This window comes from Phragmites australis, chromosome 22 (assembly GCF_958298935.1).
Source record: "Phragmites australis chromosome 22, lpPhrAust1.1, whole genome shotgun sequence".
Classification (NCBI taxonomy): Eukaryota; Viridiplantae; Streptophyta; class Magnoliopsida; order Poales; family Poaceae; genus Phragmites; species Phragmites australis.
The window spans coordinates 1,256,277-1,284,011 of NC_084942.1; the positions used below are offsets into that span (position 1 = coordinate 1,256,277).

General features: G+C 44.8%; 1 protein-coding gene across 1 annotated transcript in view; it reads right to left on the bottom strand.

Annotated features, from left to right (window-relative positions):
• Positions 1-307: 307 nt before the first annotated feature.
• LOC133905002 (ethanolamine-phosphate cytidylyltransferase-like) overlaps positions 308-27,735 on the bottom strand; it is a 52,075-nt gene continuing 24,647 nt past the window's right edge. Inside the window, exons 8-9 of the mRNA XM_062346686.1 lie at positions 1,004-1,126; positions 308-648 (exon numbers count right to left, since the gene is read on the bottom strand). Coding sequence (XP_062202670.1) covers positions 577-648; positions 1,004-1,126 — 195 coding nt within the window. The 3' untranslated portion in view covers positions 308-576. The remainder of the gene's footprint in view (positions 649-1,003; positions 1,127-27,735) is intronic.

The window sequence follows — 27,735 nt, forward strand, 5'->3', positions numbered from 1 at the left end:
AACTCACAGATCCATATCGTATCATCAGACCCAAACGTGTCACCAGCCTCACATTCACCCAGCTACTCAGGTGTACCATCAAACACAGTTGTTGTCACCGATCCACAAGTATCAGTCAGTCCGTGTTTAGTTCAACAACACAACTCAACCAAATTTTTGAGAAAAGGGCCGCATAGAGTGGAGATGGGAACTCAGGATGGGAACATACAGCAGCAGCAAATAGCTAATCAGGCTAACATTCAAAGTTTCATACTGTACCACAAATCTGAAAAAACCTATGGATCTCAAATGGAACTCAGCCGGTATCGACAACCGGAAAAACTCATATACAGTGCAAAATAAGCTGGTGAGACTGAGCCAATTATGGAAATGACTCTAACCTCGCCCAAGTCACCTCTGTTACTCACTCATCAGTCATCAAGGCCATATCTGACGCTTCCTAAGCTATATAAGCAACACATCAAAGATGCTGAGAAAAAGGTAAAACGGCGGATCACCCAACGGTTGCCTTTGCAAAGGAGAAATGGAATCTCAAAAGATCCAGGCAACAATCTTAATGCAAGGTCTGCTCATAAGTTACTCTCCATTGACAAAGCTTTTACTCTCATAGTACTTCTTCTCACTAGCTTCCTTCTTCTCATTCCGCTTCTGCACAAAGCGAAAGGACACAACAAAAATGAATACAAACCACACCAGATCAATGGACCAGAATAAATGAAAAACACACCAACCCCACATCGCAGAACATGTCGCTGAGCATTGTTTTTCCGGGGGAGATTGGTCCCAGAAAAAGGTCAATATTTAATGTACATGTGGAAGGGGATTTACTCAAACACTAATGCATCATCAGAACATCAGTAAACAGTGGCCCCAGTATGCACATCATTGATGTGTAGAGGACGAAAGAATCACATGTATGTAACTGAAAATATGAACTGTACTACATGCTAAATACTGCATAAAGAATACCCATGGCCTTCTAATATAGCATCATGTTAGTTACCTGGTAGGCTTCATGGTTAGCAACTATCCTCCTGATAATAGTACTTGTAGTGATATCCAAAGGGCTCTCCAGCCTATGGTAAATGCCCATAGCCATTGGAACAGCATATGGATTTGAATTATCCTGATAAATGCACAAGCAACAATTATTAATTATCAGTGTTGTACATTTGCATATTCAAATAAAAATACAACTTCAAAATCCCTTGCTGAAGAAAAATCAAATGATACTGCCACAAAAGAAAAGATGAAACTTCAACAACTGCAGATTATAAAACAACGAATCAAAACTCCCTGCTGAAGTAAAAAATCAGACATTCCGGGAACAAATTTGGCATGAGATTTTAATCCAAACCATCTTTTATAATGCCGCTTTCGAACAGGATCCCAGCGAAAATCATATTCTGCAACAAAAACCACCAATCTGAATAAACCTTCAAGGCAGACACATCACAATAGAAGCAAAGATGGTATTTTTGGCAATTCCACACCGAACGCACCAACCAAGAGATCCCAGGAACCGAGAAATAACCCACCAAGATTAAATTTTGATGCAATTAGAAGCGCCCAACGAAGATCCCAACAACCACCGACCCCTAGAGTCCCAAGAAATCCCAGGCAGCGAAGGCAACAATAGGCAAAGCAAGAAGGAAGGAATTACTACCTTGCGCGTGCGCAGCGACGACAGCATTCTCCTCTCGCGTCCCGCAGTTGCCCATCTCCCACTCCTCGTCTTCCTCCTCCTTGCGGTGCGGTGGGTAGGGTTGTTCTACTTGTACCAGGGGTAGCCCAACCTCTCATTGTTGGCAGATTGCTTCATGCCATCCGCCTCTTTCTCCGAGATAGACGACGGCGAGAGCTGTGTGCGTTTCCTCTTTAGTGAGGGGAGCAAAGCCGTATGCTTCCTTCCTGTGGGATGCGCGTGTGTGCGCGGAACAAGGCAACTTGGCAGGCAGGCAAAGCAGGAGCACCAGCAACGCATCAACCGTTGAGGGGCAGCCGGGCCTGGTTGTGAGGGATGAGTTGTGAGGAGAGTGAGTGAGAGAATGTGTCTATTGGTAGAGAAAGGGAAATGCGGAGGACAGGGGTGGGGCTCTTAAAAAGTGCTGTCATTTCACTTTAATGGTAATTAGTCTTTTAATTACCTAACTCTATTTGTTAAAAGTATCAGATTTGCTATTCATGGGCCGCCTGTTTTTTCCGATCCTTTAGTCGTTTTGTTCACTGGTGATTCGTTGAATAATTTGGCCATTAGAGCCAAGTCCACTTTAAGTTCTTTATTCATCAAAGCCAAAGCTTAGAAGGTTGCCGTGATGGAGGAAGCACGATATGGCCGCGGCTCCACTCGTTCCGATCTTACCTTCTCTAAGTCCGATCTCGGGAAGGCGCCGGGTGAGTAGACAAGATGGGTGGCAGCACGGCGATGAAGATAGTGTTGGGTGACGGTATGATAAGGAAGATGGCGGGGAGATAGCAGTAGTGAGCGCTACGAGGACAATGGATATTAAGAGGTGCCTGGTCTGGTGGCATGATGCGCCAGAGGCGAGGAGCAAGGTGGTGTAGTTGGAACAAGAAGAAGAAGAGGAGAAGGTTGGGGGTAACGCACCTAGAAAACAGTTCGAGCAAGAAGATAAATATTGAATTATTAGATATGTATCTAATGGCTAAGAAAAGTAGTCTAAGATTTTGGAAAGCCTAATTTAACTCAGAGTTAGACGAATCCTTTTAATATAACATCAATTAAATATCATGTGGATTTTAAAATAAATACATTTTTTCTAGTTTTCTATTTTACTTCAAGGCTAATGCTTTAGTAGCCTTAGGGTTTGTTGACCTCTTATTTATATATTCTCGAATTAACGTTGGTCTACTAATGATCCATTCATAGCATATGAGAGTTGAGGACAAAGAAGATCTGAGAATGGCGCAAACATATAATGAATATGTAACGACCAAATGGCAAGTAACGGGGGAGTACAAAGAGTGAGTTGGCACTACTACAGAACAGTATATCACTTCTGGTTCCAAAACCTATTTCACTGTCGGTTTTGGAGTTGACAGTAGGTAATGAGCAGTGACAGTAGGAGACTATCATTGTCGGCTCCATAGACCGATAATAAAAAGGGTTATCACTACCGGCTAAAGGATTCGACCGACAGTGATTCCCTAGGTATCACTGCCGACTGGTGGTTTCTACCGACAGTATTATGCCTCCCCACCTTCTACTCCGGCCCTATCCTTCCTCTCTATCCTCTATGTCCTCCCCCTCTCTCCTTGATTTCTCTATCTCTTTCTCAATCAATACATACATACAATGAAACATATGTAATATAAATCAATAATAAAGACATCTTCATTAATACATAATAATTCATGTCATATATATATATACATAATAGTTCTCACAAGTCACCCTCAAAAAATCAGTCGAGTTGAGTCAGTCCAGTACCCCTCTACCTCTCCCATGATGAGGACCGCGTCTCCGCACGGATGGCTGATGGCGTGTATACGTGCGGGGACACAGGGAACCGATGGTGGTGGAGCGGAGGACTCGGCCACGCCTGATCAACCGTAGAGAACATGGCTTTATTAGGACTTCGATAATTTGCACCAATGTCCTCCACTGTCATATCATATCAATGTAGAGAAACTAACACCTCTTGTAAATAACATTTGAGCTTAACTAAAAAATTCAAGCTCCAATTACTTGAAACGCAGAAAACAAATAAATCTTTCCTAAGGAATAATTACGTTGCATAGCACCATCAAAGAAATCCAAACAGGATAAAGACAAGCTTGGTAATCCAAATAGTTGTGCCTAGCACAACTCCATGTCAGTAATTCTATATCTACATGACATTCTCACTGCATTTTGAAACAAATGAAACATACAAAGCAATAAATTAGAGAAGTATCTCCACAACTTACTAGAAAAAAGAAACTAATGTAAGCCCATAAGACCGTCAATTTTATGCAAGGCTATAATTTAGTTTTGCTGGTTTAGTCTACATTCTATTCAAGTTTGTATAATCAAGCCCTTCTAGCTCACTAGGAATAAAGTGACAGATATCGATCAATTTAAACAAAATATGAGCAAATGTGATATATGAATGCACCTTATTGCACAATGCGACATGACAGCAGCACGATGGCCGGACATCACAGCGGCACGATGGTCAAGCATCACAGTGGCACGATGGCTGGCATCACACAAAGAAGAAGGGAGGGGCATCACACGGCTCGGCCGGAGCACCGGCTATGACGGCTCAACCGGCAGGGGGATGGCTACTCACCACGGCTTCGGTGGTTGTCGTCGGGGAGGAGGCGGCCAGAGTCGGGGAGGAGGCGATCGGAGTCGGGGAGGAGGCGACCGAAGTTGTGGAGGAGCGCGGGCCGGGGAGGAGGCGGCCAGAGTCGGGAGGAGAACGGGCCGGGGAGGAGGCAGCCAGAGTCGGGAGGAGCGCGGGCCGGGGAGGAGGACAACGTCGTCGAGGAGGGCGGGAATGACACCAAGGAGGAGGATGGCGATGGTGCCGGGGAGGAGGACGACGACATCGAGGAGGACAGGGATAGCGGGCTCGGGATCGTGGTCCTCCTGCAGCGTGGGCTCCTCAGCGCCGGGAGGCGTTTAGTCAGAGGGCACAAAAGGGAAGGGAAAAAATTTTCTAAGTATCAGAGGGTGCGGGCGTTTAGCCATTTTACCGGGGAGCACTTTCACTGCTGGCTCAATATACTCATCGACAGTGAAAGGGTACCTTCACTACCGGCTCAAAAAGACGACCGGCGGTGAAACTAATTTCATTGTCGGCTCAATAAATCCACCGGTAATAAAAGTAGTTTCACGGCTGGCCAATATGTCTACCAGCAGTGAAACCCCTTTCACTGTTGGTGCCGCAGGGTGCAAAAAAATTATTTTAGTTTCACGTGCGCGCACAGAGAAATTAAAGGTTCCATAATAAAAGTAAGGTATAATTAAAAAATATAATTGAAGCTTCCTATATATCTTAATTTCATCGATAAATATTCTAAATTATTTAAAATTGCTAAATCATTATTAAAAAACAAAAATTAATATGCTCAATAATAAATATATCTTCCACCATCGCACTACAAATTGAAGTTTTCATAATAAAAGTGAGTTATAATAACAAAAGTGAGTTATAATTGCATCTAAAACAAATTCATACATAGTAATTAATACAATTCAAGTGGGAATGTATCTGTTGGGTGGTGAAGAACTGCTTCTTACTCTCGCAATTGACGCATGGACATCACATATATTGAGACTGCGTATTTGACTTATGCGTCGTGGCTGTTACCAGGAAACCCTCCACGTTGTTCTTGTACTCTGTTGTCACAGGGCTCGTATCGTACATCCATCTTCTGTTCATCTACAATTATATCATTATTGTAAATCAAAATTTAAAATATCTAGAAGATTTTGCGATCACTAACAAATAAATTACCTCACCATCTCCTTCTGGCAATTGGCCCGGGTTGGAGGTTTCGCCTTTTGTATGCTTTCGTGTCCGCTTCTGATGAGTATTTGTTGGTGCTATCCCTAGAAATTTTCTTTATTATTCAACCCTTATCTAGGACTCATTAAGGAAAAATAAAAAATAAATACGCTCATACCTAAAGTTTCTATATTAAAGGTTGCTAATTAAATAAAATATAAAAATACAATTGAATCTTGCTACATAACTAAATATCATGGCTAATTTTTCTAATTCATTAAAAATCAAAAATAAATATGCTAATACCTAAAGTTTCTATATTGTAGACTTCTAAATTTATTCATATGGTTCATTAGGATCAACTTTGAAGATTTTCCTAAGTCTCTATAGAGATACGATCAACTTTGGTTTTTCAGGTAACATTTTGAGTTAAAATACTAAATATAGATTAACCTTGGGATTTTAACTTACTTAACCTCATGAGGCTCATGCTAGAAGCTTGCTTGTTATTGGGGAAAAATCTAGAGTTCACTTGCCTAAAAAATGAAGAAAAGACAAATAAGCAAATGGAGAGGAAAGAATGGATTTTGTTTGGATAGCTAGAGGGAGCTCATCTAGGCCTCATTCTTGACCAAAATTGAGCTTGAGTGGTGGGAAAATCAATACGGAGAAGGGATGAAATGGTTATTGCCATAGAAGATTTGTGAATGAGAGAGTTCTGAAATGGCTCTGTTAGCTCGAGCTAGAAGAAGGTGAGGAAGAGGAGGATATCACTGCCGGCTCATATATCACTGTCGGTTAGTAGATTAAGTCGGTAGTGATGAAAATGGATGCATCACTGCCGGCTCAATCCATCAGCCGGCAGTGATGACCCTTATCACTGTCGGTTCATAAGTCATGATAGTTGATTCTTCCCGCGCGGCAAATGAACCAGCAGTGATATCTCATCACTACCGGCCTATGAGGAACCGACGGTGATGAACCAGCATATAAGTCTAGTTTTGTAGTAGCATGGCCTAAAGCAACAACTAAGAAAGCTGTGACACGGTCAGAGCCATAAATGGATTAAAGGGATGCTAGGTAACCTCGGCCAGCCCTGCGATGGAAGGATGCACAACCACACAGGGGAGGGCGCGAGGCACAGGCAAGGGCGAGATGGCGACCAACGACTTGAGTTACTTGGCGTTTCTTGAGCACGAAGGGGTGTTGCAGCCCCAGCACCCCTGGACACGGTATAGCTTGTATTAGTTGATCCATATAAAAGTTTATATGAACGTTAGTTTGCTTGTTAGTTTGCTTGTAGTGAGGAGATAAATAGAAAACAAACTCATGACGGCCGGGCAAGAAACAGGAAGACAAACACAAACGAATGTATGTAAAATGAACATAACTCTTTGGATACGGTTTCTTTGATAAGTTAGGTAGGTAGACCTATCTACGGCCTGATTTACTCCTTAGATACCCATGTTGTTGTTATGTATGTTTTGTGATTTTTTCTAGATAATTAGAGCTAATTCTCTTGATTATAATATCCAAATGAACCCACACAAGTTAGGGTGTTCTTCACCGCTTTGGTCGGGTAAAAACTTAAGATGTAACCTGGTGGGTGATACTTGAAATTTAGCACCAAATTCATCGTGCACAACCAGTTTGCCTTAGAAAAATATCTGCCTTATTCCTTGCCCGTGTAATATATTGATTATTCATTTTTCGTCCAAAATATATTGATTATAGACTGAGCATTTTGCTAATGACAAAGGAGACGATGGATGATCTTAATGAGTGTTAAGAAAGGTAAGTTACACTACAAATTCAAAATAGACATGATTCGTGCGATTCTCCTTTTAACAACGACTCCATAGATTGTAGATACAGGGTCTGTAACAGTTGACTTACTGGATTATTTTTGGAAATTTGTTTGAGTGCAACCAAGTACTAGGAACCATGAGCAGATGCCGGGATCCACCACTTCCCAAAGATTCCTCTTGCTGGATTATTATTTCTTTCACAAGCTAACTAGGATTGCTTATTTATATGGGTTAATAGGAACCATTGAAGAGACGTTTCAGTTATGATACAAAAGAACTTGCAAATGATTATGTCCTGAAATTAATCATTGCATTGTTTTTACTTTACAAAAATTAGTTGTATTGTCTTTTCTGTGACATTTTCTTCGGATAAAAGCTTTGTAGGGACGAACTTGGCACAAGAAATTTTTATCCCGTGGTATCGGTGGTACACAAGTCACCTCTAGTCCATGTTAGAGTTCCACAAAGGATATGCTCCCGGTCGCTAAGTCTTTTCCGGTCACGACTCTTGAGCTACCAAGTCACTAAGACAAGGCCTCAAGCACGATGAGCCACCAAGCCACTAAAGCGAGGTCTCACCACTAACATCTTTTCCAGTCACTTGTACGCCGCCTTCACTTCAGAGCTTTAGTCACAAAGACAAGGGCCTCCGCGTCCCCGCACAATCTTTTTGCCGTCGCTCCACACCAAGTCAGAGGGTCAACAAGTTATCGACGAGTCACAAAGACTCCAAGATGTCAGTGTACCTCTCGGTGCACGGTTGGATCTCTCCTTGATCCACTCTCTAGGTTGCAGCACCTAGCAACACTTCTCTCTAGGCCTAATAGCACTAATCACTCTCTAATGGTGTGATAATTGCCTTGGATGATCACGTTTAGCACTTTGATGGCTTGAATGTCTTCTCAAGTGTATAAGGACTTCTCTGGACTCCAGCCACACCTTCAAATGACTGAGTGGAGGGGTATTTATAGCCTCAAACTCGTGCACTAGCTGTTAACCCAACGGCTCAGAAAAGTTTTTAACACCGGATGATCTGGTGAGAACAGTAGTACTAACACCGGATCATCCGGTGAGTACATCTTCAGAAACTAGCCGTTGGACTTCCACTCAAAATCTCTATGAACACCGGATACTCCAGTGTATACTTCATCTCCATCACCGGACTATCCGGTGAGTTATCCTGAGCCAGACCGCGTCACTTCTTCTCTATGCAAAACATTCCGGTGTAAGCCTCTGGTGCACTTCCTCTTGACACTGGACAATCCGATCAGTTAATCTTCGTTCTTCGACACTTGGAATCGCCTCTGCAAGAAATTCTCCAATGAAGCCTCCGGTGCACTCACTTCTCATCACCGGACCTTCCGGTCCATTGTTCTCCGATCTTCAACACTTGCAACCCTCTCTGCAAGAATTGCTCCGGTGTGAAGCATCCAGTGTGTACAATAAAGACACCGGACCTTCTGGTGAGTTGAACTTTGTTCTTCTGTGCTTGGACTCTTCTCTGCAAAAATTAGTCCGATGTGATCCTCCGGTGATCATCAGACCATCCGGTGAAGCCATCTGCATTCTCCCCTTTGTCAACAATACTCTACTGCTTCTGCCCATTTGATACCGGACCATCCGGTGAGGTAAAGCTGCCTCTGGACACAAAGCTTCGGTGCGTACAATTCTTCCACCACCGGACCATCCAGTGAGTACATTTTTCCTAGGACTTGTCCAAGTTAACCAAACTTTGTCCCGGCTATGGTGACTTCTTGATGTATTGCATTCATAAGACCTACTAATATATATTCTTAATAAACATGTTAGTCCCAATAACTATGTTGTCATTAATCATCAAAATCACAATTATGGCCTAATAGGGCCATTTTCGCTACACCTAACGCACTCCTCAGCTCCGACCCCGACCTCAAGGGTGGAGCCAGGGCTTGTACTAGGGGTGTTGTAGCACGGGTCCGGCCTAGTTTATCTCAGGTAAATCCACGTAATGCTTAGGTCTAAATACTAGAATTTGGCCTAATTTAAACTAGCTTAGCACCTGGTGGAAAAGGTCTTCTTAGCTTCGCCCCTGCCCGACCTACCTAGATGCCGCTGCCACCCCTCCCCGCACACCCCTCTTGGTGAAGCACGCTGGCAGGGGCGGAGACAAGGGGGGGCGCCCAGGGACAGCCCCCCATATGCATGTATTAGCCCCCCATTATGCATATATTGTAGCAATGTAAAAATTGTATTTGTTTTCCTCAAAAAAATAAATTAATAATCTAACACCTAGAACCAATCAGCGGACTGATGTTGTTTTGCTATATATATATATGCATATAAACTTTGGTTGTCTGCTAGTTGGCCTATGCGCTAGATTTCTAATTCACGCCATTATACTCTTTCTTGGTAACAACTCTTTAATCGCGGAATCAGACTTGCTATTAACCTTGGAAGAACCAACATAAACCTCATATTTTCTAGCCGAGCAACATATTGCTAAAGAACTTAAAAACTCACTATAAACTCATTTCATCTATTATATATGTTCAAATATTATATGTCTTTTTTAACACAAATTTACTACCCACGGTCATTGTGAATGTATATAATGAAGTGTTTTTTTTTCTTACCAAACTTTACTAAGTTTAAAACATTTGTCCTTAATGGTCATGATTCATTACTCTACTCTTTCTTGATCTGAACTCTAGTTATTTTCAGCTATAGAGATTTGTTTTGCAACTTTTATGGTAGACCCATATCAAACTAGCAAATACAATATCATGATATTAAATTGATAGATATCATCATCCATTATATGAAAGATCATACATTTACTATTGTGGATGAATTTATATATGAACAAAAATAAAGATATTTTAAGCTGATCATGGAAAATGGATTCATCTCAACACCTATATTTTGTTCTTATAAAACTGATTTAAATTTATCTCTCCTCGGCCCCACCTATCGTCCAATCCTGGATCTGCCCCTGCACGCTGGCCCTACTGCACTCCCCCGTCGTCGTCGGCCCTACCTCACTCACCCAGATGCAACGCCTCCGGCACCACCACCACCACCTTCTTCTTCTCCTTCGTCTCTGGTGGCTCCCTGCCGCCCACTTCCTCAATAACCCCTCCAATGGGACATCACCTAGCAGCAAACCCCATCCATTTGTGGCCCCCCGCCACCACGGTGGGTGACGCCCCTGCCGCCTTGCTGTCTTGGCCGCCACCCGCCATGACCACTGGGCCAACCAGCTTCCCTCTAACCTCGGGAGCTCCTCACTAAAACCCTAACCTCACCGGAGAAGTTGGAGCACGAATCTTCAAGCCAATCACACTTACAAAATTCGACTGATCCCCCAACCCTCACACACTTTCTCTTTTTTGTTATGATTCGAACATAATTACACTATTCAGTGTATTATGAAAGAAGCACCTGAGGCCTACCAATCGATTGACAAAGCAATGTAACACCTGGTTTCGCACAGACTCAGGGAAAAGAATGAACCGGCTGCCTGCACGATGGTCTATGGAAATGGAAAAAGGGTAGATCACACCCTTGATTGAATTGAAGAAGTCGAAGGACCACAGGCAGACAGAAAATGATAAGATGGTGGGGGGTTGGCGATTTGCCCATGGGAGATTTCAGAACATAACACCCCAATTCGCGTGCCTTTCAGGGTTTGACATCATGACCCACATGCAGTGACTCAGAGTGGCCCCACATGTCATTAGGATAGCCGAAGAGGCACGCAAATTGGGTGTTATGTTCTGAATTTTTTCCAGATGGAGGGGAGCAAAGGCGGCGTCAGCTTTCGGTCCACAGGGCAGAGAGAGACGCGAGAGAGGCGGCAGCTTAGAGATGGACTCATACAAAGGTGGGGATGAGGGAGATCGGCACCAAGCCAATTCGATAGAGGAAGGAGAAGGCAGCGTTGGGCTGGCTCGGGTGAGGGAGGAAGAGAAAGGAGGGACAATGGAGATGGGCCGGCCCACTTGAGCCATGGAGAGGAGAAGAGGAGAGGAGGCCGCATGGGTCGGCTCGGCCTGGGCCATGAAGAAGAGAAGAGGAAAGGGGAATGAGCCGGGAAAAGAGGAATAAAACCCATATGCTCATTCCTTCTTGTGTATTGTTTATATTGTCATCTATCTAAACTATAAATGCGTGAATGCGTTTAATGTCAAGCACTACATCCAACCTCTTCAGATCGAATCCAACGGCCCCCGCTCTCCCCACCGCAATGCGTCATTTTTTTCAATCTTCCTGCCTTTCCCCCAGACGCCGCCCCCACCCCCCACCCAACCGAAAAAATCAACCACCCCCACAATGAGATCAACGCTGAAAGGATCGAATAGCCCAAGAGGGGGGGGGTGAATTGGGATATTAATTTTTTTTAATTAACTACTGCTTGACCAAATAAAACTTATAAGAAACGCAAGTAAGGAATTTTAACTAGCACAAGATAGCTAACCACGCAAGAATTAACTAAGAAAGACAATTCCTAAGAAGAACTTGCAATAATAACAAAGCTCAAAATAAGATGCAAGAAAGTAAAGAGTTGGAGAAGACAACACCGATTTTTTTCCCGAGGTTTCGAGAAGTTGGCACTTCCCCCTAGTCCTCGTTGGAGCATCCACCAAGGATATCGCTCCCCCTTGAGTCACCAAGGCTCAAGTGCTCCCTCTTGATTACCCCTTCTCCATCTCCGGATTGGCGGGTATCAAACCAAGTACATCCTCTTTTTCCGGGGCTCCCACAATTGCTCCAAGAGCTCACCGAGAAATCCTCCGATCACCAAGACCGTCTAGGTGTTGCCAACCACCAAGAGTAACAAGCCTCAAGCTTCACTTGACAAAGACCAAGCCTAGACAACAGCTAGATGCACACTTGTTACTCTCCAAGCACTCAAAGAAGTCCTTAATCCTCAACTAAGAACTTAAAATGGACACAAGTGCTCCCTCTCTTGCCTCTAAATGACACACCAAGTGTATGAGCTGCTACAGGGTCGCAAGAGCGACTGTTGAAACCAACTGAGTGGGTATTTATAGCCTAGAGATCAAAAATTAGCCGTTGGCTAACCACTCTCATTTTACTGTAATCACCGGATAATCCGCTGGCTATATCCTTAAGATCACCGGATAGTCCGGTGGGTTCGAACCCAGAGCCAGCTGTCACTAGCCGTTGCACGGCAACATTTGTCCGGTGATAAACTCCGGTGAACAACAGTCAACACCGGATAATCCGGTGAGTACAACTCACCCGACCCTTCGAATTTCAGAACCTTCTGCAAGAAATACTCCGGTGATATTTTTGCTAGCACCGGATAATCCGGTGAGTTCAATTTGTCTGAGTTTCTTCACAACATTTCTCCGGTGGTCTGCCAGCTAAGTCACCGGATAATCCTGTGAACGTAATTTTCCACTGTGGCCCGAAGCAATGCTCTCTGCAAGAAATAGTCCGGTGTTCATATTATGCATTCACCGGATAATCCGGTGGGTACAAAATTGTTTTTCTCCGAAAATTTTCTCTGCTGGAAAAGCTCCGGTGGTCACCGGACTTTCATCACCGGATATTCCGGTGTAACACTTCTGAAATTTTTCATATAATTTGGATGCCTCAATTAGTGTTTATCCGGTGAGTATTAGACATCCATCAGAGGATAATCCGGTGAATAAATGTTTTGTGAGCTTGTCCAATTCAACTCTCTTTGAGCTCTAATTCCTTGACAGCTTCACCATGGACTTGTATGCTCTACCTAGTGCTAGAATTTAACAAGTGTGCATCATCTACGTCTAGATTCACTAAGTCAAGCTACTACTTTTAGCCCCCCTTTATAGTACGGTCAAAAGACAAAAAGAAAAGGAGACCTATACTACTCTAAGTATCCTCCATCTCCTTTGTGACACTTAGAACTAGAAGATCCTTAGTCTTAAAGCATATGTCCTTTGATTGTCCATATAAGCACTTTAGGGACCAAGATTAACCAAATGTCATTGTATACTGAATTTTTGATTCCCTTCAAAACAAAATGTTAGTCACAGTAATATGGTTGTCATTAATCACCGAAACACTTACCACTTACCTAGGGGCCTAGATGCTACAAACGCCCCACCCGGCCTCTGTCGAACGTGCACATGCCGCCCCCCGCACTGCTCCCTCCTCCCCGACGGTGTCTCCGCCCCCTCCTTCCTCCTCCCCGATGGTGTCTCCACTTCCTCCTCCCCGATGGCACTGTGGTTCCCTCCTCCCCAACGGCACCGCGATTCCCTCCTCCTTGACCCCCCTCGTTCGTGGTGCACACATTCGTTGCACCCGCGGGGCTCCTCCGTCTGCCTCGGCGTCCCTTCTTCGACGGCCCAACCCACCCCTCCTCCCCGACCCCTCCCCCCGCGCGGAGATCAGACCGCCCCCTTCCCCCCTGCGCCGCTCACACCAATTCCCTTGTCGGCGGCGCATGTGAACATCCAGGGCAATGGAGATTTGCTTTCCCATATGAGAGTTCGGCAAGGGCTCCTCAGATTTGCTTTCCCTTTTTCATCCACCACCGGCGAGGGTTCCTTCCCCCCGGTTCTCCTCCCCGTGCTCCTCCTCCCGCCATTCCTGCGGGATCCAGGCCCACGCAGGTGACTATGTAGGGCAACACATCCGGTGTGGTGCGATCTGCATGGAATTTGTCGCCGCCTTCCAACCGAGGTGGTTCCATATGGTGCACTTCCTTTTTTGTGGACATGGCCGCCGATGCCAACCGAGGTGATTCCATATTTCACATATCCTTTTTTGCTATTTTGCCCGCCGATGACAGTATAAAGCTTTCCTTTTGGTGTTTCTTTGTTTGTTTTCGGATTCGAGGAGGATGGAGGAGGGATGCCGAGCGGGAATGTGCCTTAACTAGGAGGATGGAAGAGGACGCCGAGGAGGGCACTTCACTGAGGAGGAGGAAGAGGGACGGGTGTTTGTCTGGTAAGTCCACTGTTGTTGTTACTGTTGAGATCTAAGTATAATTTGCAGCTAGGATATGTTAGTGTAATTTGCAGCATAGCTAAGATTTGTTTATATTCTATAGTGCTTACTGTCAACTATTTTGAATGTGATTATCTTTCATGCAAATTTAAATAGGATCTAACATCAATTCCGCTATAATTATAGGTCTGTTTGGTAGAGCTCTCCCTGATTCAAATTCTCTGCGGAGAGTGATTCTCTGGGGGAAGTGATTCTGTGGCTGAAAGTGATTCTCTAGAATAAACTATATGGAGGAAGTGATTCTGTGCGGGAAGTGAATCAGGTGAAGCTGCTTTTTTCAGCTCCCTAGCTTCTAGTTTATTTCAGAGAATCACTCTCACGGATTTCACTCAGGGAGGTAAAAGCTGAAAGCTGCTGTTTGGCAGAGCTCTCTTTTTCCAGCCGAAAAGCTACTCTGGAAGCTCTGCCAAACAGACCCTATATGCAATGGCTTCTTGCAATAATAATGTTTAATCTGCTTTAAGAAAGATACCTAAGTTAACTTTGTTCATTTCAAAACTTCTTGCAATAATTTCTTTAATGGGTATGTTAGGCCGTGTACTCCTGTTGGAGCTGGGTACATTTGGAGGCCCTCAGACCATCACAACTATTATACTCGTGCAGCACTGATATGTTTTGCAAGTTCCTATGCATTCATTTGGTTTTTGAGATATTATTTTTGCGACTTTTGTCAGTTGATCATTCTTTTTTGGGCGATGCCATACGTACGACCGGTTCTTTCGACCGGCGTACGACCCAGGCACCCGTGCTGCTACAGTACCATCCCATGGGGTACTGTAGCGAGGCCTGGTGCATTTCCGTTCTTTTCTTATCTGAACACCTTGGTATTTTGTTCAATTTACTTCTATTAGGATGGTTTGTACCATAACAACTTAACAAGTAATAACCAGTTTTGCAAGTGATTGTTATTGCTACTTCTGCTGGTGGCGTTGGTGATGGGTAGCGGTGGTGTTACATATTAGAATGAACAATTCTATATAAGTTCATTTAGAGCTGCAGACTAAGTTGCATTTAATGTGTTGATGTTGGGGTAAATGTGAGCCATTTGAGCGACATCCTCTTATTTTCTTTCCATGATTTTTTTATACTTAGAGATTCTCTTTTGAACACTATCTACTTCCTTTATACTGTCCAGTATTCTCTGGTAATTTCAATTTCAGGTGTTTGTGTTCTGTTTCATTTATTTTCACAATTGTTTTGGCTACATCCACCATTTGTTTTGGTGTTCTTCAGGATGTATTACTATTTTGTATTTTCAAACATGATTAATTTGCATCCCCTTATCATAAACAAGCGCCTTTGAGTAATCAGGGCTGCTGTGGATATCATATTGGAACCCTCACTCTGTTTTGGAGCCTTTTCAGTCATGCTCTAATTTTTGTAGCTTTGTCCTTGGATGGTCATTCTAGACTGGTGAAAACCGGGGCAGCCCCACTAAAATTAGAGTTGGTTGATTCGGTTTGAGATACTAGATTATTTTGCACTTGTGTCCTAAGCTCATACAGGCTCATCATATTAGATGATTTGAAAAAAAATGGATAATTTAATTTTCTTTCATGCAAATTGAGAAATATGGTTCCAAGAGATGTTGTTCAATGCAGCTTGAGCATATTTTTTGAGATGATTTATGAGCATATTTTTAGTTGAGTTATGAGCATATTTTTTTATTATCATTGTGTCATATACTTATTCTGTATTTGGATTCATGCATTACACTTTTAAATACTACAATCATTTGTGCAGCAACATTTGCAAATAATTTAACAAAAGGGGCACAAGCTTTCTTAAAAAAACAACTGCCATTGGTACTTAAAAAACATAGTGAAAATTGCAACAACTGCTACTGAAATTGTTGATGTGGCAAGAATGTTTCAAATACTTGTACATTGCCAGGTGAGTTTAACGTCTGACTATATTGAAGTTCTATATATATATATGAGTGTTAGTTCGTGAAATTTCATTTTGCATAAAGTGTTTAGTTCATCTCACTGTTGTTTATTGCTTCATAGTTCATAGCATGCAATCTGCTGCTGACCCTTAGTTTAGGGTTTACAAAGATAATGTTCTCCATGAGAAGTCTGCTTTAGTCAGATCCAAACTTTTGTCGCCATAGTCTAACTTTGGTTATAAATGATTCATGTCACTCTATTACTCTGCTAATCTGAAAAGTGTAAACAAGCGGGTAAACTCTCAATCTCTGGCAGGTAAGTTGTACTAGGATAGAACCACTGGTACTGCTTGCATGGACTATAATTGGATAGCTAGACTGAATTACACCCTTTAGAATCAAAGTAAACTTTAACCTGCAACATCAAAAGATTCATGATTCACCCAAACAGATAAAAAAAACTACAGAGCCATGGTTAGCATGTATGCATGTAAACTGTATCATCTTGACCTCGCAACTTCAAATTTTGATTAGTTAAACAGTTATGTACCAATGGTTGTACTTACTAAATTGTGCATGCAACTTCCACTATCCTTTTCCTCTGTTGATAAGGATTCAGGTTGATCTAGCAATGCGTGATGAGTAATGTGGTATAAAGATATAGATTAGTGATTATCAGGTTTTATTAGATAAAATCATAATGATATGGGTATAAAGATCAATAGTTTGTATTCTTGATTGTTGGCAACTGATAAATATATTTGTTAGGTCTAATTCTATCCATTCTGGACTAGCTTTTCTCTTAGACTCTGAATATTGTTTTTCCTACAAGAGTATATGCTGCCATTATGGTGCGTCTTAAGGACAGTTTAGGATGAGATGATTGGTGTTCAGTATTCAATATTCTTTTTTTTTTGCTGAAACTATGAAATGTGAATAGAGCTCATGTTTGAGTAGTTATTTATGACTGAAGTTTCTTTTCTCATCTGCCTTGCTCATTTACAAATACAAACAATGCATTGATTTTTCATTTGTACATTGAAGTATATATTAAGAGTTACAGAAATCTAATTATGCATATTTCAGATCTGAGCGAAGAAGATCAACCTAGGGTAACAAGACAAAAGGAAAAAGCCCCGCAGCAGAGAAGACTAAAATTTCAGGTAATTAATATAGTATAGTCATGTTTATAGTGAAACAATTGAGAATAGGCCAGTAAATGAATCGCTCTTTATGGTGGAATTGGATTTGAAATGTGGTCAGATTTCATCAAATTAACTATGCAAGGTCCAATAAAGTAATAACACTGTTATTTTTTAGCTGCTTGTCATACATAGTTTTCATTTTCCTGATCCTGGCTTAATTTTTTATACTGCATGGCTTAACTTTTTATCAGTTGTATTGCTGAAAAAAGTAGCTGATGGTGACTCCATCCGGATTCTGGGTGGGGGGTTGAGGGGTTTCAAATCGTAAGCTATCTCTAATTGTAATTTTTGGTGTTCTAGCGTGTCCAACTGTCCAAGCTTAAATGTATTTTTAGTTGCTATAGTTTGTTTGATAGTTGTTGTAGTCTGACAGGGAACTGATGTTCAACTTTTCAGTGCCTTCATGCTAAAGCATATTGGCGTTTGGTCAGATTCCTGTTTGTTTCCCACTTTCTTGACAGCCTCCTGAGGTGGCAGTTATCCTTATGTATTTGAATTTGATCATCATTTCGATAAGCGATCCAATTTTACATCAAATTGATCTGAGAGTAGAACTGAAATTTGGAGTTACAGAGTGATGCTTGTTTTTATTAGTTTTACTATGTTATGTGTTGAATAAATTGACACTAGCCTGAGTTGGAATCATGCAGCTGCCAGTCCGTGCTCCATTGACTTGGTTGCCTTTTTCTTTCAGTGAAAGAAATCTTGAACCTTGCCTGGACTTAGTTACATCCTTATGCTGATATGCATTTGATTTATTTTTGTTGGTTTCATTAATTCGACGCTTTGTTGTCTGCGGTCCCTCAATTTGATATTTTGGTTTGGCTTATATGTTTAGTAATATGATGGTATGTTTGGTAGTGGTACCAAGCTGCAATTATCTGCAGTGATTCTATGCATAAGCATATAATTCGGAATTTGTATTGTCTATTAGATAATCACCTCAAAATTTTAATTGTGAGCCTCAGTGATCAACATTTCAACATGGACTGCGAGGAAGGTGAGGACTGTGAGGAGGACGTGAAGCAGGAAGGCGAGGTCGGTGAGGAGGACACCAAGGTGTGGGCTCGGCATCTTCCATTCCGCCGTCGAAGGTGACACTAAGGTAAGGCGCTTTGTTTACCCCTTCAAAATTTGTGGCCGTCTCTGGTCTTAGTGGTGTTATGCGTGCTGTTCTTAATTAGATCCTTCATTGTGTCACTGCATGATGTTAATTAGATCCTCTATGATGTAAATTGTGCATCTTTACATTCTTTGCAAAAGTGTTCTCACCGATGCTATCTAACATACCTTCCATAACGTGTACATGTTGTTGATTTGGGATTTCAAAAATTGTGATTGTATTTGGTTCCAGATTTAGTTCTTGTGCTGTAATTTTTGCTCATGACTATAGTACCGTTTATTTTTATCCTTTACATATTTCAAAACCATCTAAGCATATGTTATTTTGTGAACAAATTTTTTTGCTCATGACTATAGTACCGTTTATTTTTCTCCTTTACATATTTCAAAACCATCTAAGCATATGTTATTTTGTATACAAAAATTACATGCGTGTGTTGCACGTGCATAGTTACTAGTATATATATGTGTGTATTGCGCATATATATACACGCCAAAATGTCGTTGTACACATGCCTCAACTCAGCTCCTTTAGAAGGGTGTTGGCTAACATGGGCGCACTGCTCCTCTGTAGACCGAAAGCTTCAGCCAGCTGCTGAGCACCGAAGATACAACCAGTCATATCTTGCCTCCACCGCGCAACGCCTTCATCGCCAGGCACCTCAGCGAGGGTGGAGAGGAGGATTTTTGCTTGCTCTAGCAGTCGTGCCGTGTGGGAGGTGTACTCCATGTTGTCTTACCTTGATTAATCTCAGTATCATAAAGTACAAAGTGGTTTGTAGATGGATCTAATTCTAAAAACTAGGTAGATTTCTGTGTATATACTACTAAAGATATAGTCGGGTAGGAGATTGCTTCCATTGTGGATCTTCAATGGGTGTTGCACTACTACAGAACCAGACATAGATGATGGTTCATCACTGCCAGTTGTGCAAAAACCGGCAGTGAAAATATATCACTGTCGATTCTTAATCTCTCGCGCCCGAACCATGATGGAGCCGCTAAGAACCGGCATTAATACCGACTATTAGTGTCGGTTCTAGCCACGAACCGCCACTGATAGTCCATCTGGACCCGGAATTTTGATCGATTCTAGTTTTGGCTCGCCCTCACATCCGGCTCCAAAGATTTTTTTTGTCGGCTCGCCCTCACGTCCGGCTCTAGAGGTTTTTTTTCTCAGCTCTCCCTTTGTCTTATCTCCTCCACCACATCTCTCTCTCTCTCTCTCTCTCTCTCTCTCTCTCTCTCTCTCTCTCTCTCTCTCTCTCTCTCTCTCTCTCATCACCTCCCCTGCCATCTCCCCCACCGGCCTCATCCTCCTCCTCCCCTCGCGAGATCCACAGCGGGATCCACGGTGGGATCCAGCCATGGATCTTGCTAGGGGCAGAGATAGCAGCCGTCGAGCTGGGGTCGGGAGTGGACGGCGGACGACGGTGCAGTGCGAACGGTGAGCTGGGGGCACGACATGTTCTGTGGCGGCGGCCTTCGTGCCACCTCATCTGGATGTGCGCGTGTGTGTGTGTCATCAAGCTGACGGAGGACATCGAGCTGGGGCCAGCAGCGGACATGGATGGTGAGCTCGAGCAGATGGCAGTGCCCGACGAGCGGCGATGGATGAGCACCGCCATGGAGATCGCGCGCTGAGTGATTGCTAGACATCGTGCGCAGCGACCACGATGGCCTCTACTACGCGAGCCCTTCGCGCGCGGGCGGCGACGGTTGGGCGGGGGCGTCGATGCTGGGTGGTGTGTTCGGCAAGGTCCACAACGGTGACCCGAGCTCCACGACGGTGAGCGGTGTGGTGGCAGGCTCGAGTGGCTTCAGCTCAAGTGGCCGCTCCACCTCATTTTTTTTTGTTTCTGGGAAACGGCTTCACTGCCGGGTTCACAACTGGCATTGATAGCGCTCAACTTTCACTGCCGAGTATTCATTGCTAGAAGCAAAACTGGTAGTGAAGGCCGATTTGTAACCGGTAATGTTAGCCTGATCTGTAGTAGTGTTGGTCTTCTATCCAACTAGATTTGCTGTAGTGGTTCGCGACTTCAGAGATCTGAAGGCCCGAGTTTCTTGTGGTAAGACTTCTATTGGCTTAAGATTAGATTGTCTTGGACGTGCCCCCATCCCTGTCTTATATAGTCGGGGGAACTCGGGCATAACCTACCCGGACTCTTTCGGATGTAATCTTTTATTAGACTCCCAAATATCTAGAAACCCTTCCTGAATAGGGGATAGCTTCCCGTATTCAGCACAATTAGTTTCCTTGTGGATTTTGCAGTGGCGATGGAATTGGTGCGAAAGCGGTGATAGCAATGGAGTACCAAGAGCAGCAGGGCCTTGGCCGAAAGCAAAATTGATCTCCCCCCTGCCTCGAGTCGCCTCTCTAGAGATAGGGATGAAGCAAATCGGACTCAAATCAGTTAGAGATTCGAGTTAGGGATAAACATGATTCGCTATTAGATAAAATCAAAATGGGATCGGGATACATAAAGAGGGGAGGAAAGGCGGCGCTGACTTTCGGTCCACAGGGCAGAGAGAGGCGGTGGCTTAGAGATGGACTGGTACAGAGGTGGGAATGAGGGAGATCGGCACCGAGCCAATTCGATAGAGGAAGGAGAAGGTAGTTGTCGGTGTATAGAATAAGGGGGTCCCCTACCTGGCGCGGCAACTGTCGAGAGTTGATCCCTGACAATACTTCCGGGGTATACCGGACGATGGGTTCGTGATCGACGTGTTCAGTGTGTGTGTGTATGAACTCAAGAATACCAGGGTTATCCAGGTTCAGGCCTCCCACGGGATAACAGCCCTACGTTCTGTGTATTCTTTTATGGATTGTATGAAACTATTTACAGATGTGTCCCCCCTCCCCCTTTTCTTACAAGCCGTGATCTCATCCATAATTGGGCGTAAGACATCGACCTCGGGAAGACCTTGTGGCGACGCAAATCGTGAAACTCTGACCCAGGAGAAGGCTTGGAGGTGGAAATTTCAGGAAAAGGCCAAACATACCAATCTGACTTGAGCCCTCTCCGACAAAGGGAGATCACACTGTGGTGGAGCATCTCGCAGAGGGCCATTCTTCCTTGGGGCAGCCGCCATTAGGAATTTGACCCACTAATCGACGGCCTCGTCAGGGGGATCTGAATAAAAGAGATACCTAAGATACCGCACGATTAGCAACAAGCTCCATGAAAATGGTTGTGGTGTTACCTGAGGAACTCTCCCTGGTGTCGTCCTCACTCCCGGAGTACAGGTAGGCCAGGTGTGCTCTCCTTCGCAAGGGGCACAGCTGGCGCTTGATGAACTCACGGACGATGTCTGATCCTGACAGCCTAGCATTCATGAGTTGCTTAACCCGAGCAGCGAGGCTTAGTAGCTTTGGAGTTGCCATAGGGGCGCTCCCCCAGTTCTCGGTGACTTGCGCCGACCTGGCTGGTAAGCGGATGTTGTCCAAGGAATCTTCTGTCTGGAGGTAGAACCACTTGTCCCTCCAGCCTGACCATGATGACTTGAGACCCATCTTGAGGTAGGAGCCTGCGACGCCATCGCGGAGTCGAAACCCGCAGCTCCCGGTGGCCGACCTGATTTGTAACTTGGCCGTGTAGAAGAATCTGAAAAGACCGAGGCACGGCTCGACCCCTATGAAATTCTCGCACATGTGAGCAAAAACGTTCAGCATGATGATGGAATTAGGGTTGAGGTGGAGGTGGAAGATGTTGTAGAAGGTGATAATGGTGGTGAAGAATTCAGAGAAGGATGGCACAAGGCCAGCTAGGAAGAAGGAGGCGAACATAACGATCTCCCTCTAGCGGGGAGCAGACGCATCTTTCCCAGGACGGTAACCCAAAGACAGGCGACGGGGACAGATGGTTCTCGCGTATCTGCCTCATCTTCGTTGTAGTGCACTTGACTTGGGGAAGTCAGGTTCTTTACTGGAGCGCGGCACCATTGTAATGTGGCAAAGGCTGTGGCGAGAGCACGGGTGGCGACGGAGAAGAGGGGCTCTGAGCACAAGTGCTGGGGGGCTTGGAGAATGACAAAAGGATCTGCAAAGAGCCATCGACGCCCCCATTGATAGGACGGCTGCGGTATCTCAACCACCATGGGACCCGGCCAGTTTGAAACTCGAAAGGCCGCGGAGGAGAAGCAGAAATTCCCTTGGGTCCAGCGGCCATCATTGTCTCTCTCTCCCATGTTCCCCTTTTTTTCTCTCTCCCATGATCTCTCTCTCTCCTTTTAACCTCCCCTCATGATGCAATTTCCTGGGCCCACCACGAGGGAAGACTGTTTTGATGACCACTCCTGGGGTAAACTCTTGTTCACCTGGGGCCCAAGTGGTGTGGCCAGGTCCGACCACGACCACGTGACGAATTGCACAACTGACCACATCCGCGGGGGAGCTTGGGGGTTACTGTCGGTGTATAGAATAAGGGGGTCCCCTGCCATGGGGAGTCCGCACAAGGGAGTGCCACCTGGCGGTGGATATTTTTTCAAAGAACGTGGCCTTATCGCACGACCAGGCAAGGCTCTCGTGACCTGCCCCCTGGTTGCGGAGGTAAGCCCTGTGACCAGCCTCACTGGTCGTAGTGTAGATATTTCATTTTAACCTATCAAGTCACATTAAATGCTATCTACTCAAGTATTTTCCTTCCCCATACACCCCCTCTAACAAATGAAGTCTTGGCCGACACAGATGAGCAGTGTCCCGTACCATAGCATTAAATGCTATGGGATGGCATTACAGATAGGCATGGTGCCGCACAGCAGATGGGACGGCGTCGCAGGCGGGCATGCGGCATGGGGCGACGGGATAGGGCAGGCCAGTCGATCAGTGTAGGGTCTGCATACCTACACTAGCTAGGGGTAGTTGGTTTCGTCAGGGTTAGACCGGTCATGTTGTTGGCACAATCTGTTTGTATGTACACCACTCCTGCTATATAAATAGAGGAGGACCAGACTTGTAAGAAGGGGGGAACACATCTGTAAACAGTTTCATACAATCCATAAAAAAATACACAAAACGTAGGTCTGTTATCCCGCGGGAGACCTGAACCTGGATAACCCTGGTGTTCTTGAGTTCATATACACACACCGAGCACGTCGATCACGCACCCATCATCCGGTATACCCTAGAAGTATTGCCAGGGATTAACTCTCGGCAGCAGCATTGAGCCGGATCGGTGAGGGAGGAAGAGAAAGGAGGGGCGGTGGAGATGGGCCGGCCAACCTGGGGTGTGGAGAGGAGAAGAGGAGAGTAGGCCGCATGGGCCAACTTGGCTTGGGCCATGAAGAAGAGAAGAGGAAAGGAGAATGAGCTGGGAAAAGAGGAATAAAGCCCATCTGCTCCTTCCTTGTTTATATTGTTTATATTGTCATATATATATATATATATATATGTGTGTGTGTGTGTGTGTGTGTGTGTGTGTGTTGCACATATATATACACGCCAAAAAGTCATTGTACACGCGCCTCGACTCAGCTCCTTTAGAAGGGTGTTGGCTAACATGGGGCGCATTGCTCCTCTGTAGACCAAAAGCTGGTGAGCACCGAAGATACAACCAGCCATCTCTTGCCTCCACCGCGCAACGCCTTCATCGCCAGGCACCTCGATGAGGGTGGAGAGGAGGATTTTTTGCTTGCTCTAGTAGTTGTGCCATGTGGGAGGTGTACTTTGCATTGTTGAACTGGCCATATAGGTTCCTGAGGACCAGAGGGGTCCCACCACCTTGTCCTGGAGTTTGGCCTGTAGCTACAGAGGCGTTCGCCGAAAGAGTCGGAGCTACTGGTTGGATAATAGCCCTACATGTTGTCTTGCCTTGATTAATCTCAGGATCACAAAATACAAAGTGGTTTGTAGATGAATCTAATCCTAAAACTAGGTGGATTTCTGTGTATATATTGCTAAAGATCTAGTCATGTAGGGGATTGCTTCTGCCATGGATCTTCAATAGGTGTTGGTCTTCTATCCGACTATATTTGCTCTGGTGGTTCACGACGGCGTAACCTACCCAGACTCTTTCGGGTGTAATCTTTCCAGATTATTAGACTCCCGAATATCTAGAAAATCCTTCCCGAATAGGGGATAAATTCCCTATTTGGTACAATTAGTTTCCTTGTTTCTTATCTCCATATCCTACTTCATGGTGGCCACAACTAGCCCTGGACCGAGTTGGATATAGACGATCACCATATATCTTTTACAGATATATGGTATTTATAGAATATATAATATTAATTATATATCCTCATCAGTATAAAGTTTACTAAATTGATGAGGATGCAATTAATTAGGGGGCAAATATGAAAAAATGAAGCAAAAATATGCATAGGAGTTATGATGGACTTATATTTAAGATCAGAGGAAGTAATTTGTTGGTTCACAACAAAAGCTCTTAACGAAAGACTTTTAGTTCGCAACTCTTGGAGTGTATGCAATTGAATCTTTTGATCCATACCATCGATGGCTAATTTCATATCGCCGGAGAGATTCTTTTCGGGGATTTAGCTTCCGGGGGAGGGTTGTTGACCATTTCCGGTCTTAGACCATCTCCAACTGTTTCCCTTCATTTCGTTCCCTTCTGAGCCCAAAATCCCTTCTTGGAGGGATTCCTTTCCCATATTCGTTCCCTTCAGGTTCCTGCACTCCAACAACATTTCCTTCCCCATTCCCTGTAGCAATCGTAGATCCAAAAATGTTTTGGGGAGAAAGTTTCTTACCTCTCGTCGCCGCTCCTCGTCGCTGTCATGCTGCCTCTGGTGACGTCGCCGCTTCCCTCCACACGTGTGCCTGGATCAAGCCTCTGGGAGCACCTCTCCGTTGACGCCAACCTTCCACCGCCCTCCTCATACTCACCCCGGTCAGCGCCCCTCGCTTCAGCCTATTCCGCCCGAGCGCGCGACCGCACGGTCCTTCCCCTACCCCGCTTGGTGTATTTGCGAAGGGATAGGAGAGAGAGTCCCACGACCCTGGGAACCTCTCTCCTCTCCCATCCCGCGTCGGCCCCTGACGGACATCCCTTGGAGCCTGGCAGCCATTCCCTTCGCGGTTTCTTTCCCATCGTGAAGGGAACCCCTTGGAGATGGTCTTAGACCATCCCCGACCGTTTCCCTTTATTTTGTTCCCTCCTCAGCTCAAAATCCCTTCCCAGTGGGATTCCCTTCCCAGACTCCTTTCCTTCAGGTTCCTGCACTCCAATAGCATTCCCTTCCCCATTCCCTTCCCCAACAAACTTCCAATATTCTATCATTTACACACAACTGCCACGACGCTTACAATATGGCTACAATACATGGCACGTATACATTGTACATGTATTTTGTACGGGGAGAAGAATGGTTCCTGCGCCTCCAATCCAAATCCCCTACGCCACCAATCTCTCTACCAGTCTCTTCTCTATTTCATTGTTTTCACAAATTCAAAGAGCAGAGCAGCACACACGAGACCCATTTCATGGCTCCAAGCACAAATCAACCAGCAATACGTACATGTATTTTGTACATAAACGGTCTTAATTCTGAACCCAATTCCCTGCTAGCTTCGTGGGCACGATTCTTCTTGTGGAAGCCAAGAACGACATGACTGCTACCTTCGTGGTCACGATTCTTCCCATGGAAGCCAGGAAGCTCATGCATGTTAGCTTGCATGGGAAGCCAGGCGCGGGTTGCATGCTCAAGAAGACTGCCATCGCTATAAAAGAGGGTGGTTGCCAAAGTAGAGAGGCACAATTGCCTCCGCATTTCACATTTACATAATGAGCTCATCTACGTTCTGAGATCTGTTCATGTTCTCATCGAACTTGAGCGATGATGAGGATGAATTGATGTTGATGATCACCATCGAGGAGGAAGAGCTTGCTGCCCAAAGTTGCACGTGTCCTGTGGCTCCGTGCTAGGACATACGGTCATAGATCGTGGGCACCAGGAAGGTGCTGCTAGGTTATTCCGGGACTACTTCACCGCCGTCCTAGTGTATGGTGATACATTGTTTCGCCGTAGGTAAGGCCATCTTTAGTACTAACACATTTATAGCTTTTGATGAGTACTAATGACTGGTCACCCTCTAAGGTTTTGGATGAGTCGGCCATTGTTCTTGAGAATTGCCGCTGTTATGGAGGACCACGACCCCTAGTTTCGGCAGAAGAGGGATGCCACTAGGAAGCTGGGCCTAAGCCCCCTCCAAAAGATGACAGCCACCATACGGCAACTGACATACGGAGTCAGTGCAGACGCAGTGGACGAGTATGTTCGAATCGGGGTAGCACAGCGATGCTCGCCTTGACCAAATTTGTGGAAGCTATTGTCGTGCTTTTCTCTGATCAGTACCTCCACACTCTAACTGCGGAGGATACTGCTCGATTGTTAGCCATTGGCGAGCAAAGAGGGTTCCCCGGGATGCTGGGGAGCATCGACTGCATGCATTGGGTTTGGAAGAATTGCCCGAAAGCATGGCATGGCGCATATACCGGTCATACGCGCAAACCCTCCATAGTTTTGGCTGCTGTTGCGTCATACGATCTATAGATATGGCATGCTTTCTTTGGAATGCCCGGTAGTCTAAATGACATAAATGTTTTGCACTGCTCTAACATTTTCAGTAGGCTTACAGACGGGACTGCGTCTCCTGTGTCATACACCATTAACGGTAACACGTATGACATGGGCTACTACCTAGGCAATGGAATTTATCCCAAATGGGCGACCATAGTGAAGGCAATTTCAGCACCAAGGGGGAACAAGAACGTCCATTTCTCTGCGATGCAAGCATCAGTCCGGAAAGATGTTGAACGCACATTTGGCATCCTGTAGGTGAGGTTCGCCATAATTCGCGGTCCAGGTAGAATTTGGAATGAAAGCACACTTCACAACATTATGACTGCATGTGTCATAATGCACAACATGATAATTGAGGACGAGAGGGGCGCCTCCGATGACGACGAGGTGTATGACTATATGGGCGAGAAAGCGACAGTGGGTCGCGACCTAGACCAAACTGTCCTCCAGTACATAGAAGCAACTCAAGCAATCAGGAATCGTGCTTTGCACCACCAACTGCGGGATGATCTCGTGGAGCACCTATGGAGTCTTCATGGAGCACAGTAGAATGGTCAGCATGTTCTGGCTAGTTCATGTGTCATCGTTGGAATGTGAGTCATTGTAATGTAACGTAATGTGTGTTTAAGTTATGTCAGTTGCAATGTTAGGTATCGTAATGTAATGTAATGTAAGTTTGAGTTCTATTAGTTGCAATGTTA